Here is a 16,239-nt window from a genome sequence, read left to right on the forward strand (position 1 = left end):
ACTGTAGCGGCATGCCAGTGGGATGAGTGTGTGTGTGTGTGCGCACGCGTTTATGGTTTGGCATGGACTTCACAAGGCAGTACGTTAGCATTTGAGTGCGGTGAACGCTGACGTGCGCCCATTGTGACTTGCAGCTGCTACCCCACGCACACACACGCTGCACACACATGTGGCTTCCATTATAGCGCTTGCTCGTTCGTCGAATAAAGACGAGGCAATGCGCTCTCTCCGCAGTGAAGAGGTCTGGTCTGCTGCCAAACAGCAGCCAGTGCCAGTGTCACTTTGTCAGTGTGAGCGCGCGCGTGTGTGTGTGTATACATACTGTATCTGCGTAGATAAAGTTGGATTGTGATTGGAAAAAGAAGAAAAAGACGTGGATTTTTCATCTCACCTTGACCTGCAGAAGGGGACTGGATGCTCGTTTCTCGCACTTGAGGGAGGTGGGCGACAATGGACCGGACGCGTTGGGCCCCCCCAGCGGGCCCGGTGGCATCTTGGGCCCCGGGGAGATTTGCATACTCGCCAGCTGTGCGGCATACAGCTGCTGTGAAAAGAAAAGAAAAAAACACATAAAAAAATAAAAAATAAAAAACAACGTCAAGAGAAACCCAGTAAGCATTAGTTGGTGGCTTCTTCCTCCTTGGTTCTGCCACACATACAAAAACACAAACTCACACTCAGTGTCCAGCTATCATTTTGAGGCAATTGTTTCACTTTGATGAGCATCCAAACACCAAATCCACACTTAACTATATCTTTAGAACACCCACGTTGTGGCGCTTGTGCAAAATAAGCTTTGGTTGCCACAGCCTATACAAGTGGAAACCACTCGAAATAAAGCCTTTTTCATGTAAATCTCGACAAGATCATCAAACGTTGACGCGATGCCCGTGCGACACCAAAATGGCGGCCTCAAAATAAATTGGAGGACTTCTTGCTTATAATATTTAGTGTTATGCACATCTGATTATGAAAGACCTCAAATTTCCTGTATCTCTTGGGCAAAGCCTCTTAGATTTTTTTTTTGTTAAATTCATGATAGAAATACATTCTAAGTTTTATTTTCATTAATTCATCTTCTTAACCGCTTATCATCACAAGTGTTGCGGGGAGGGCAGAGCCTATTGCAGATAACAACAGGGAGGAAGCACGGTGCAGCCTGAACTGGTTTCCAGCCAATCGCAGTATATCAAGTTTCTTTTTGCGAAATGAAAATATTAATTTGGAATTCGAACCTTTCAAAGATTTGGGAGGGACTAGCAATCCAACTTTTCAAACCTTTTAGGGAATTTGTAAAGGCAAACCTTCTCAAGCAGCAGGTTTTTATTATAACCAAAAGGAGTAAAAAAAGATATCAGTAAAACACTGAAAAAATGATGATGATACTGCAGTGGCAAAGGGGGAAAACAAACTTTTTTCCCCCGACAGACGTACTTAGCAAAAGCCACAGACCAGCAAACCAAAGTCTGGTCCATCCAAGTACATTATCCGGACCACCAACAGGAAGAGAAAAGTGAAGAAAATGTGGTAATGTTCCAACTTTTATTGAATGTGAGAGGACCTCTGACATTTTAGTGAGAACATGTGCGCCTAATAGGCAGGTTTGCCAAAAATAGAACACAAGTAAAGGCCATTTGTAATCAGGATACAACATGGATTACATTTTGATGTGGGCGAAGAGGCCGATTACATTTAGGCTTGAGACACTTTCAATAAGCTCTCTTCAAGCTACAACCTGACTCCACTTTCCTGGTACTAGCCACAATATTGTTAAACAACCAGCTGATCATTCGAGCCCCATAGTCGCACCTCGACTGGCGGTGGTGGTAATCAGCGCCGTTTCAGTCTCCTTTCTCCAGCATCTGTTCCACCCCATTTCAGACACTTATCCACATCCCATTTGCCCCCAGCCCCCTTTAACCGAAAAGACCCCACTCTTCCCCTCCAGTTTTAGCAGATCTCATTTCCCTGTAGTCAAAACTGCAAAGCCGACGGCCGGGTCGTATTTTAGAATATTAAACACAGACAGAAAAGGGAGCCTGGCTGCTGCCTGAAACAAAGACTGCGATGTCACACTGCTTGTTTTTTTTGGAAGGTCTCTGTGGGATGTTAAAATCCCTGTATGTAATGCGGCGTGAGCAGGACTTGAGCAATGGGTGGTGGTGGGGCCTTGCTCCTGTCAATCAAGACCACGGCACAGCTAGAGAAATCCCCCGTTTTTCAGTGTACCGCAAAAAGCGCGAAACGGCAAAAATGGAGGAATACTGTGAAAATATTTCTCCAGTAATCCCCCGTCAAACTCGCATTCTTGACCTGGAAACTAAAACCACATTGACTGCACCAAAGTGAGAGCGAATGTACCACTACATCACTTGTAATTATCATGATAGAGTCCTGTTTGTCACCTACGAACATATCATTTAAAAGCGAGAAAATTAATTAAATTGGCCAAAATGAATCAACATCAAAAACATTTTACAATATTCTTCTAGAGCGTAGGAGTATCCAGTCACAAAAATGTTCAAACAAAGCAACTCCAACAGCTCTTCGTTCCCAGTTTTTAAGTCTAAAAGACATTGCACCAATCATTACGTGCCAACCACCACAGAATGTTAGCGGCTGATCCCAGTTTGTCTCAGATTGACATTTTCTTTCCTCAAATCAATGTGTGAAGACTCAGGCCAATATGCAGCGTAAACAAGACATCAGCCGTATTTCACAAGCTGGCCATTGGTCTAATTTTCCAACTAACACATTGACAAAACAACACGATGACTACCTCGTCCATCCGAACTAAAAAAAAACAGATGCTGTGACATTTGCCTTACTTTGACAAGAAAACCTACAAATTAAGACCTTGCCCCGCACAATCTATATATTTTAACTTCATGCTTCTTAATCCTAATATCTGCATGGTAAACTCTTTTCTTTTTGCATGCCAATCAAAAATGAATTAAAACAATCATCGTAATTACATTTGGCATGGTTACTGTTTTGACAAAAATGTCAAAGCATGTGCTCCCAGGCTCACCACCTCGCAAACATTCCTGGCATAATTGCTGGCTCGTAAACAAGCTCCCTGTGCGCCCATGATGAAACGCTTCCTTTTTCATTTAGGTTCCCTTCTGCATGTCTTCACTCTAGTGTGCCGAGTCAATAGAACTAATGGAAGCCCTTGTACCCAAGCATAATGCTACCTCAATAGAAAAAATAAGGAACAAAGTCCATGCGCTTTTCGCAACGAAATGCTAAACTCGTTCTCTTTTGGCAAAAAAATTACACTATTATGCTCCGATAACCATTAGTCCCGTTCCCCCAAGTGTCAAGTGGTAGTATGGTGCATGATGAATTGCACAGCCAGGTGTTACAGTTTCAGGAGGGATGGAATTCCTCTCGTCGTGATTCATCCCAATGAGAGACTTTTGTTTGATGGGCGTGACGATAAAAGAGTGATGGCTCGCGTGTTCGTCTTGGCTCCCCTTGCCTGCTGGCTCATGCACATAAAAGTATGTTTTGACTCACAGCAAACAACAAGCGCCTTTGTGAATGGGGCGGGGGGCTTTTATTCTTATCATTTTGATTATTACGCCAGTTAAATTACCCTTTGGGGAGCAGAATTCTTAGTAGTATTCTGGCAACTCACTTGCTTTTGCATTACTTGGCAAGTTATTTCACCTTTTTTTGAGACCTAACCATAACCTTAGTATGTCTTTCTCATCATGATGTTAATGAACTCATTCTGACAGTGATAAGATGTGAGGGAATGATCATGTTTCAAAACCATTGACTGTGATAGACCATCAATCAATTTAAACTTAAATAAAAACAGATTGGACGTTTATTGCTGTCAAGGAAAGTCAATGGAATTATGTTATTCTACAAAAAGTATCTTTCCTCTTGGTCACCTACTATACTACAAGCTATACTCAAGCAACTAAATCACATTTTAGGAGGCTTTAATTCCCTGTTTTTTTATTTCGTTAATAAAAGCAAGTATTTTCCAGGGCGCTGTTTATTTTGATGTCATTCTGTTGTTGTTGAGAAAGAGAGAGAGAGAGAGATGGTCAGCAATAATGGACTAATGTATTTTGACACAGATGCTCGCCTTCTTTTGTCATATTGTTCTTCTCTTGCTACCATCCTTGTTTCAGTTTAGTTACACTTACATCAGAAGACAATAGGAACAATGGTGGAGACAGTCACGATGCTGTTAACACTTTCTTTCCTCGACATGAGGCTGGTTCACCTTGACGCAGTTCTCGGCTGAGTGGTTTCATAATGCAGGTACACACTGAATTGGTTTTGTGTCAAGCAATGGATAGACAATTCAATAAAAGATTCTTTTTAAACATGTTGAAAATGCACCACTTGAATTCGGGATTGAAGTTATTCGGATAGAACTTTTGCGTGTCAAAGCGATATTTTTCCATCTTGAATAAACAACGTTTTTATTACCAAAAAGCATCTTAAACACGTCTTCTTTAGACACTGTTTCAGGAATGTTATAAACTTCCGATGGCTGCTTTTGTTTGCTTTGTATGCGCTCTCTTTCAACTGGGATGCAAACATCAGTATGCCACCAATTCAATAAATATACAGACTTTGTTATGTGACAGCTAGGTCATGGAAGTTGGCTTTTTTCCCCTCCTTTCAAGTGGCAAGCATCATTGAACACAAACTCCAAGACATCTTTGATTAACATTCAGCCGAGTTTTCATTCTGTAAACGGAATCACCTTTTTGGGCTTCAATTCATCCTATTATTATCATTAATGCCAACACTGCACGATCTCTCGAGTTCTTATCCATGGTTAGGTTACAAATATTTTCTGCATGTTTTAGCTGAAATGCAATTAAAATTGCTTTAAGTTGATACATCGCTGAATTAAAAAAGCCTGCTTTAACCCTTTCACGCTTTAACAGCACACTCGTTTTACTGAGGCTAGATGAACCTTTATTCACTGGAGGGCCGCTTTAACGTCAACTTGATTTCACGTGGCCCGGACCATTTTAGATATAATATTTAGATTTTTTTTATATAAATGGATTAAAAGAACTGGATTAAAAGCCCTGAATATTCAGTTTTTTTATTAATCTAAAACAATGTTTATTTTAACTTTTTTAAAATATATTTTTAGATTTTACAAAATGATTTTTGAACTAAAAACACAGAAAAAATGATTGAAAAATTACAATTATTGATTTAAAAGGGGGAAAATCAGGAAATTTAATATACATCTATACTCTTCATTTTAATTTGATCCTAAAACAGAAAGTCGACACTCATGATTTACTTTCCCGGGCCACACAAAATTAATGCGGCGGGCCAGATTTGGCCCTTGGGCCGCTACTTTGACACATGTGGTCTATATATATATATATATATATATATATATATATATATATATATATATATATATATATATATATATATATATATATATATATATATATATATATATATATATATATATATATATATATATATATATATATATATACATATATATTTATACATATACATATATATATATATATACATATACATATATATATGTATATGTATATGTATATATATATGTATATATATATATATTTATATTTCGTGTTTCACAGGCAATAAGTTGCACCTGAAGGTCTTAGTTTTAAATAGCGGTCCACTGTAGCGGCCACTGTCAGTCAAAGGGTTAAAACGCCGTGGTTCACATTCTTCAGTTCTCATTCGCGAGATAAGCGCTGTGTACTGGACATGTGACTGCGAAGGGTTTCACCTGTAGCTGAAGCGGACTGAGTCCAGCCGCCGCCGCTGCCGCCATTGTCGAAGGAATGAACTGCATGGGGTAGTTGTCACCTGTAGAGAGGACACAGAAAATTCATGTTAATATTCATATCCCTGCACTTCCATCCATTTTATACTTCAACTCCATTCTCCCGAGGTTGGAGTCTAAAAGGCTTTCCATGTCTGAGCCTTTGTTTTAGCCAATAATGGCTTTTTAACAACCACCCTTTGCCCCTTAAAAAGTCAAATAATAATGTTTGCCTCACTTAGGACAAGTGTGCTCATGTAGGAGGAAATCTTTCCAAATGGTGGAACACCTGGAGGAACGACAGAAAGAGAAAGAATGCGTGTATATCTTTGCGTGTTTTTTTGTAAGTGTAAAACCTGCCCACGTGGTTCTTAGTGTAGTTGCGCGGCGTACTTTTTGTACTATAAGCCGCCACTTTTTTCCTCCAGATTGAAGTAACAATAACATTCAATATTTTACTCATCAAAAAATGTTGTTGAGTGCTAGAAAAGCTTTTGAGTATAAATTCAAGCATTTAAATAAGATGAAAAGAGTGCGTGCTATACCCCAAAATAATAGTATTTTTGTAATGTGATTAGGTGGTCATCATTATTGTACATGTTTTAGCAGGCCGACTCGAAGTTGGAGAACATATATGGAGGTGTGTGTGATTTTGACAACCAGCAAATTTGATTTGATCTGATAGTTCTCCAAATTACATTGTGAGTCTGAATCATTATTATTTATGTAATGTGCTAGTGCATACCTCTGGAGTCTACATAGCTACATTGTGTGCATGTTTGGGACACACGCACAGTCCTTTGATTACATTTGTGTTGATTTGTGAAAATTGCTAGAAAAATAATTGCGTTTGCATAATCGCTTCAATACTTTTGGAAAAAATTTATGACACACCATGCTGGATACAGCAAAGCCGCCACACTACTTGTGTTGGCTTTAACTACTTTAGATTTACTTAATTCAGCAGATGCACATGATTTGTCACCGCCAAACTGGGAGTCAGGAGAGTGTGTTGTGTGCGTGTACCTGAGCGTGTATGTGCGGATGTTTTAGCTTGGAACATGTTTCACATTGCAGATGTTTTGTGCAGCTTTCAGCACGCCGTAAAATAGAGACACAACATTCCAGGCTGGGCTGTGTCCAATGTATTGTTCAGCATGAGAGCCTTGTAAATCACTCTGCTTGTTTCCAGAACATTCCTCACCTGACACACCTCATTAACGTGGACTAGGTTGCTTGTGTTTGCGGGTGTGTGTGTGTGTGTGTGGGTGTGTATGTGTCAGACCGTGGGAGGTGCTGCTGATAGGGGATGTCTTTGTTAACGGGGCAGATTGTTTATCCAGAAAACATTTATTTCCCCCAGTTTCATCTCTGCATTGTTCAATGTCTGTGTGCGTTTGTGTGTGTGCGTGTGCGTGTTAGCAAGGGTGAGAATACCTGGCTTGTAGGACATGCCCGGTGGAAAGAGGAAGCCTTGCTGTGCAGCGACTGCGGCGGCCGCCAAAGACCTCTGATCGTGCGGGAACACAGGGATCATGAGGGGGGGCATGTGACCTTGGACCTGCGAGATGGACGAGTGACATATAATCAGTGTACATAAATATGGCAGCACCCGCGACTCGGTCGATATTCAAAGGGAGCAGTTAACACTTTGTCCAATAATTATATCTGCTTATGAATAATTTGTAACATTCAGAAATGAAATCTGCCTGCCTAGCCCCTAACCAGAGAGTGCACATGCCAAATTACATTTAAACAATTAAATAATCTATTTTGTTGTCAAACTATGGCACTGAAAAGAAATGATTTGATCACTACTTAGTAATCCAAACATAGTTAAAAAAAATCAGTACAGAAAACTATTATTTGACAAATGTACCCCTAATGAACTCACTTTTGTCTTGCTTCTTTGTTTTTTTTTGATGGAATCACCAAAGTCTACATAACTACGGAACCATAAATGGAAGTGGAACAACAACATAGGCCACTCAGTACAATGGGAGCTATGCAAATCACATGATTTAAATTCAATTTAAAAATGTATTCAATGGAGTTGTGGCGAAGGTAATGCATGGTGATGGTTGGTAGCGTAAAGAGAGTGAGGGATTGTACAATGGGACAAAAAAAAGCTTCCATTCATTGTGCTCCTCTGGGAACGCTGGGACTGACTGGGAGCACAAACACACAAAGATCTCCTTTTACCCACTAGTTGAGGGGGGTCCGGGCCCTGCTCGGCCCCTAAAAAAACACAAGGGCCCCTTGCTCACTACACACGCAAACATGCACATACCTATAGGCACAAGGAACGTGTACATACGCTGACACGTTATTAATAGTCGTCTTGTGCGCAGGGCAACAAGGACGGCGGCGTCTCCATGGCGACGAATCGGACGGAGTAACATAAAACAACTTGGAATCTTTGTGTGAGTCTTTAGACTAGTTCGTTGTCAGCTTTGTTAAAAGTCTGAACATTATGGTTCCCTTGAATTGGGTACCAAGACCATTGAAGCATTTCATAATAGCTTGAAACAACAGGCACCCGGTTCTTCCAAATGGGTGAAAGCAAGCACCCTGACCTGAAGTGAAAACCCTAATAAAAAATGGTTGTTTGCCTATCAATTTCAGGATCCATATAACGTCACGGCCATTGTTACAGAACTGTGCTTGCGATTGCCCCACAAAAAATGGTTTGATTGTAGCCAGGTGGCCAGCAAGATGAGGAAAGCGTGTCAAATCTGTATATTTTCTTGGCAATGAATGCCCTTATTTATACCAACAGGTAGATATAAAATCAGAGCTACGTTTACAGTATGTATCTAATATTAATGCAAAGACTTCCTGTGTCTTTTATGGCATGGCATTTTAAGAGTTTGAGGGGTATGCATGTAATTGATCTGTTAACTAAATTACTACATTAAATATACTCCCTGAAACATTCCAAGTGCGCGCTACCATTTCAATTTGGGGCATGTAATTGATCTGTTAACTAAATTACTACATTAAATATACTCCCTGAAACATTCCAAGTGCAAGCTACCATTTCAATTTATGAAGCTACAACTGTAGTTTCTTTCAAATACATTGGGCCCTCATGATACAAGCACCTCACCTTACAAGTTTTTAATAATACGATATTATCGCCTTGCGCAGGAGTTCTTTCAAACCTGAAATCAATAGATTCCAGCACAGATTGTGACATATTTTTAAAAAGATTTATCAATTCTTGGCAGAAGCATACAGATAACATATAGGTATTGCTCTATTTCAGCATATCGATATATTGTCACACCCCTACTTTTAGGTCAACCTGCCAATTTTGGTCTGAGTACTTCTAAATATTAACTTTCCGTAAAAAGACAAATGGACACCACCAAATTTCAAAAGATTTGTGTCATTGTGTGTTGGGCAAACTTGGCAGTAAAGTTTGATGACTTGCCCAAAAACACAAAACTCTACTAAGTCATCTTGCTCATGTGTTGTGGTGTTAAATTGCTCTCATAAATAAAATAAACTTGGTCTGGATTATGGATTACATCATGACACCCCCTCTTCCCCATCATCCTGAGTCACTGCAAACAGTAACCCCAAAATTATGTTTATGGGTTTCTATAGTGATGCAAATAACACATCACGTTGAAAATATGAAGTGAAGACCATAATAATAGAACAATACATAAACAACAACCTAAAGATGGAAGTGGAGTAAAGTGCTTGCACAAAAGCTATAAATGAACAACAGAAGGAGGGGAAAGAAGAGGAGGAGGAGTGTGGCTTTGCAGTCATTAATTAGCCCCGTTAGCTCCAGCCCGCGCGCTGCGGTCAGGGGCCGAGCGCCTTTGTGGGTCCTGAAGGGAAATGGGCCACATATGAGAGCTATTACAGGGACGGCTTTTACAAAGATGCGCGCCTGTCCCCCAACAAGTGAGGCCCACAAACAAACACACACACACACCATCACCACGATGGTAATAACTCAATATGCACACACACACACACACAAGCACAGAAGATGAAAAAGGAAAATCAATAATTAATTTTTTTTAGCCTTGGTGAGTTTTTATTCTAGTTAGTATTGTTGAATGGTCATCAGATATTTTAAATGCTGGATAAATGTGCATATTAAACTGCAATACCAGCCAGGATTTGAAATTTATGAAAGCTGACATTGACATGAGCGCCTATAAAGATATTATCTTTGTCAGAAAAAGGGAAATATGGTAAAAGTAGACTAACGAGCTTGTGTCTTCTGCCAGCATAATCGATTAGCACATTTCATATTGAACCAACATATTTAAAAAATAAAACAAAAAACATTTTGGTCTTTGAGAGCAAAAGTTTCAATTTAGAGTTGCAAAAGGACAGATTAAGATTTGATACAAATGTTGCGCAGGAGTGTGTTAACACTTGACATAACAATAAAATATAAACTATCCAATACAAAAGGCAACATTTGGCCTTTCAAGCCTGCTTAATAAAACACAAGTGGATGTCAATGTATGTGTGAAATCATATCTATAAGACAAAGGGGCCTTCGGAAGTATTTCTTTAACCTGTGGACATCCCCCCACTGGCTCTCTACACCATTTAAAACCACATGACAGGAAACACGGGTCACTTTGAACTCGGCAGCAGTAACGCACACACAATTGTAAAGGAAAAAAATACACCCAGGAACTTGGACCAGTATGTAAGTTTGTTCGATTTTTCTTACAAAAGTAGTAAGACACACAGCCTCTTTATAGTCTTGCTAAAATGAACCACATTTAAAAAAGTTGTCCGAAATTATGGAAATGAGCCGCTGATCGACTCGCCACTCTCTACTGGCAGCTATGAAATCGAGAGTACGGCTTTCTGATACCTAATTGAAAAATAACGAAGTAGGGTCACCCCTATTATAACTTTTTTTTTCTTCAGTGCTGAGTCCTAGTAGCAAGACTGGCTTCTGCTTACGAGTTTTAGCGTGGATTTTCACATTTTGATGAACTTTTAAAAAACATTTTTTAAAAAATGATAGCGGAAAAAATTGCGAAGTAGTGAATTTGCGATAAGTGAAGACGTGATAATCGAAGGATTACTGTACTCCCTTGTGGAAGCACCATTTCACCATGAAGCAAATTACACTCAAACTGTGGTTTTGGTGCTTCCGTGTAGATCTGACAGTGGCTTGAAAACAGCATATTTTAGGAACCCATAGGAGGTAAAAACTTAGTGAGTCGGCCGGACTATGTCCATACTATAGAAGCCAAGTAGCCATGTCAAACAGTAGCGCGTGGTCATCTCTGCTGAGAGTTTTGGCCGAGAGGACGTCTGGATTTGATAAGTGGAAGCAGACCGGTCTGAACAAACAGTGGTTCAATGGCAAAACGGAGGGCTTGTGAGATTTTCATTGGACTCTTTATGGACAAATATAGTGTGTGGATTGCACATGAGGAAGGTTTTATGCCAAATAAATCATTTCAATAACAAAACATAAAAGCAAGTAGAATTTTCATAACCAATCATTTCTAACCAGATGTTTTCAACAGCTAACAAATCTATAATTTGACGGGAAAATATATTTTCTGCTGATTGTTTAAGATAGTTCCAAAACAAATTGAGTAAACATAGCGCATTAGGACACTAGACTGTGATGAAACATTAAATTTGGTGACAGTTTACATCAGGTGTGACTACACTTTTTCGATTTGCCAAATCATTTTCTAATTAGCAACCCCAAAAATTCTACCCACAAATATGCCGTTTAGAAAACTAGAACTTTGAGGTAGTGCAGCACTTAATTAATCAAATAGCGAGCTGGACAGATAGCCTGATAAGGTTGGTGTCCTTGTATAAGTGGATGCTGTGAGACGCTCCAACTGTGAACAAAAGATGCTTAGATTGTGCCTGACCTCCATTTCTATCCCTTTTTTTTCATCAAAGCAATGTAAGCAATTGGACAATCTCGACCCGCTGTCATCAGCAGGATTCCCGTTCGCCCCACACACATCCCCATGAACCCCTGGCTTTGGATCTCTCGTCTGCTGCTTCTGGTGTGAAGTAGTTAACGAGCTCTTGTGTATGTGTGTGTTGTTTTTTGTTTTTTTATAACTTATTTTAGGCACAAGGGCCCCGCCCCCGTGAACCTTGATAAAGCTCACATTGGACTTCATTAGGGCCATCAAACCACGGGGGTGCAACAACTCGGATTCTGGTCCATGCTGTGAGGCACGGGCGCTGGAGCGAGTTTGAACAAACCGCTTCTAAAAGGATAGCAGCGGGTTATTGTAGAGATCTCAGCTGGACCGCTCGCTCCACGCCAGGCCAGAATTGCTTCAATGTGCTGCAAAGTGTGCGGGAATGAGGCAACAATGGCACGTGTTGGCGAGATGCCGAGAGCGCTGTTGTCATGGCTTCGGCCCAGGGACCAGTCACGGCCAATGTGCCGATGGTCTGCTTCGACTTAAAACCGAAACACTACATATTCTACATTTTTTTGCTCCAAAGTCTCAAATTTTAATATACCTAGTTTATCTGTTCGGCTGCTTAATAAAGTTTTAAAGGGCTTTCAGGAATTACAAAATTACGTTTTTTCCCCTCGAAAGCAAATATATATCGTCTTGTCTGTCTATTGTATTTTCACATTGTAATGACATAAAAGGCCGCTTTTGCATTCAGTAATAGTCTGAAATCAGAGCCTCACAAAACAACTGTCCTTACATGTTAATACTAACTATTATTCCAAATCATATAAATTGTATCAGGAAAGAGCAGTAAAGAGAAAAAGAAAATCACATCTGCCTCCTACGAAGTCATGTCGTCATTTCACACACCACGTCTCCATTTAGGGAAAATAATAATGTAAAGTGTCGTAATTGTCTATGGTATCAATGCTGAATGAAATATTAGATAGAAGGAAAAAAGAAAGCACAGCAGTGAAAAGAAGAGCCAGAACGAGTGGGAAGTTAACTGGGGGCATCGATTGCAGCTGCGGGGATCAATGCAAGGGTGAATGACCCTGCCGCAACGCTGCAATTACAGGGTCACTGTGTGTTCGTTGATGGAGGCGCACCTCTCCACGTAGAGAACAAAAGATGAAGCCTAAGCCTGCCTTGTTATTACCGCCATCCAACAACAGGTCCATTAATGGAAGGTACAATAAACGTGTTTGAAACGAGTACAGAGGCCAAGGAATTAATACAAGGAAACGGCTACAGCAATGTAGGTAGCGCCAGGTATGCTTTAGGGCCAATGTCGACATTCTCAACAAAAGTGTAAGGTCATATTCAAGAATAGAGAATGTAGACATCTCGTTTTGTGAGCAAACTATAGATTGATTTACATTGGCAAAAAGTAAATAAAAAATACAAATCCGAGAACTCACCTGAATCTGCTGTTGGAGAATGTTGATCTTATGTTGTTGCTGCATGAGTTGTTGTTGTTGTCTAGCAATCTAAAAAAACACAGATGCAAAAGAATCATTCATATAATTCAAATATTATGGAAAAGTGAGTTTTAAATGGGTTGGGGGAAAATCTTGATCGCTGATACATGGTAGTTGTTTCGATTCTCAAAAGATTAAAATGGACACAAGCTTGTGTGTAGCATAAAAAGTTTCTTCTAATACACTCACTCACTCAACTAAACACGTCTATCAATGGAAATTGAGGCACAATAAGCGACAGGTCTTTTACATTACTATTGTTTTTATCAATAACAATATGCAGATTGTCGCAATTTATCTCGCTAGCCTCAGCAAACATCAGTCGACACGCTGTCTCAATTTGTTTCGCTTCAAACATTAGTGATCCATCGCCAACGGTGAAGCACCTGACGAGGGAAAAATCCTCCGCCTTCGGGATGGGTTATCCGGTACATCTATTCCGCGACGTAATTACAGGCCGGCAAACGAAAGGCGGGAGCCCATTTGCACTCATGTCAAATTTCATTAAAGGCTAATTTTGTCTCCAGGGTGTTAGAAGACGATCATGCCTCAACAGCTGGATGACTGCTGGGTGTAAAAATGTATCTTTTTTTTCTCTGGCCATCTTCCTGTCCTTTGTCAGCCCGTGAACACAGGAATATGTTGTGATAGGCACCCACCCTTTCACATTCTACACAGCCTGTCACACACTGACCCAACATCATTGGCCCTAACGATGATGTTAATGTCCTCATTATTTATAAAATGTGACACCAGCAAGCACGTATTACTTATGATATACTAATGACTATTTTCAGCTAAAAGCTTATTTGTTCAAACAAGCAGGTGACACCAAAACTGCAACTTTTCTGTTTGAAAGTTGTGTTTGTTTGTCAAGCGCTGTGAGAGACACGCACAATAGGTGGTACAGGAAGAGTGTAGAATACATGTTTTGATCATTTTACCTCTCCTATACACTTGACAGTCTTTGTAAAGTGACAAGAAATTGGGAAAATGGGATAGGCTTCAGCACCCTCGCGATCCTAACATCAGAACTACGGAACTAAATAAAGTTCTGTCCTGAATTCCGAATGGAAAAAAAAAAGTGGCATAAGCGCACATAACATGACAGAGCGTACCTGTTCCTGCTGTTGCCGAGCGAGCTCCATCTGCTGCCGCTGCTTTTCCAACTGGGAGGCAGCCATCTTCTTCTGCTCATCATGGGCGCAGAGGAGCTGCTCCCTCAAGCTGATTAGCTGGCTGATCATGGACGACAATTGGTGCTCTTTCTCCTCTATGGACTTGGCCGTCCCTACACCGCAATATGATGAATAAATAAATAAGTTGCGACTTTCCAACCAATTCAGGGTGTGTCCCCCCCTACTGCTCATAGTTGGCTGGGATAGAATTTGGCATCCCCGTGATCCTTGTGAGTATAAGCGCAACGGATAATTAATGAAACTGAGGAGACAGATTTAAAAGAAATTCCATTTTACCTATTAAATGATTTATTATATATATACTTGCATGACTGAAATGTTGAAAAAAACGTGAGCTAACTTTTGTTTTATGTCGGCAATGTGCTGCCTGCCTCCCACTTAGTTCAAGTAGTGCATTTTTCTCTTTAATTTGAGCAAGCCACATTAGTAATAATCTTTTGAAAGTTTAATCATTCTTTGATCCTCAATGAAAAATAATTAGAATTTCCAAAGAATTTCTGCAGCTTTGTGTACTTTTTGCCTTCAAGTCAAAGTGCTCTTTCAGCCAACGTCACGGCAAACTTGTAACAACGCAAACTTCTTCACACAAGGTGAAAATCTGTTATTGGTCATGCCCGCACACGCCGAGTGACTGGCACGGTATGTCTGCACTTCTAGAACAATAAAAGGCACTTGCTTTTACAAGCTTTTGTCTCCTTTATGATTCACATTCTTGGGATTTCAGAAGAGGTTATAGAAGAGATAAGATATGTAGGCATTGTAGATTTTTTTTCTTAAACAGGATATTTTTACATCTTAACGCTATCATTTTACCAACAAGGAAGGATCGTGAAATTCTGATAACACTATTTTTGTCAATACAGTGGGATAAAGTTGGGTATGTGCCAAAATGAATTCATGCCAGTTTATATGTTGTCATTAAATAGTCTTTGCCTTAAAACATTTGTTCAATAAAAAGTGTAAAACGGTTATTTGAAAATGTTTTCAAAAAAAACATTCATTGTCCAGAAAAAGACAATGTCGTATCTTTATGTGAAGAGCCGAAGAAGTTTTTATTTCATGTACTTGTTTTTTCTTTGTTGTTGTGAGAGTCAAAAAAAAAAGTAAATTCCCAATAGTGTCGGGGACAATAGGGAATTTGATGGAAATGTTAGTGCAAAAAAACAAGCGCTATGATGCAACGCATGTGTTGGGGTGTGTTAGTATGTGTGTGTGTGTTTGTTTGTTTGTCCTGCCCTGGGGCCAAGCAGGGAGACTGAAGGGTGGCCCCGACATTACCTGCATACTAAAAGAGTTTCCATTGTAGTCCCCTTCTGTGAGGCCCCCTACCGGAATCGGCAAGACAACTCGCGTGTGCACGCACACACACACACACCAACACACACAGAATTAGCCCTTAGCACCCCTATATCAAAGGCTACATTCTCCTCTTCTTGTCTCTTTGTCTTCCAGCCTTTCCTTCTTTTTCCTTAAGGTATCAAACAATCTCATGCGGTCAACCCAGAATTCTCTAGTACTTATTGGCTGGCCATTCGAGCAAAAATAAATTAAGATTACAAGATTGAGACCCTGCATTGATGGCTACCCAATCACAAGGCAGAAGGTGGTGGACAATCAATTATGAATCAATTATTCGTTACCTCAGCAGAGCCAGGAACATCATCGGGGACCCACACCACCCTGGTCACAATCTGTTCCAGCTGCTGCCCTCTGGCAGACGCTATAGGTCCCACAAAGTATGGACAAGTAGGCTTAAGGACAGTTTTTCCCCACATCCATCAGAACTCTAAACTTGCGGTAACACAACACACAAT

General features: G+C 40.2%; 1 protein-coding gene across 4 annotated transcripts in view; it reads right to left on the bottom strand.

Moving 5' to 3' along the window:
- LOC144071549 (transcription factor SOX-6-like) overlaps window positions 1-16,239 on the bottom strand; it is a 75,523-nt gene that overhangs the window by 19,317 nt on the left and 39,967 nt on the right. For 3 of the 4 annotated variants that reach the window (XM_077596763.1, XM_077596760.1, XM_077596761.1), the window contains exons 7-11: window positions 14,345-14,517; window positions 13,167-13,235; window positions 7,244-7,367; window positions 5,771-5,850; window positions 392-544 (exon numbers count right to left, since the gene is read on the bottom strand). In XM_077596763.1, the coding sequence (XP_077452889.1) occupies window positions 392-544; window positions 5,771-5,850; window positions 7,244-7,367; window positions 13,167-13,235; window positions 14,345-14,517 (599 nt within the window). The remainder of the gene's footprint in view (window positions 1-391; window positions 545-5,770; window positions 5,851-7,243; window positions 7,368-13,166; window positions 13,236-14,344; window positions 14,518-16,239) is intronic. The other variant, XM_077596762.1, reaches the window with a different exon arrangement.

Source organism: Stigmatopora argus, chromosome 3 (assembly GCF_051989625.1).
Source record: "Stigmatopora argus isolate UIUO_Sarg chromosome 3, RoL_Sarg_1.0, whole genome shotgun sequence".
Taxonomy (NCBI): Eukaryota; Metazoa; Chordata; class Actinopteri; order Syngnathiformes; family Syngnathidae; genus Stigmatopora; species Stigmatopora argus.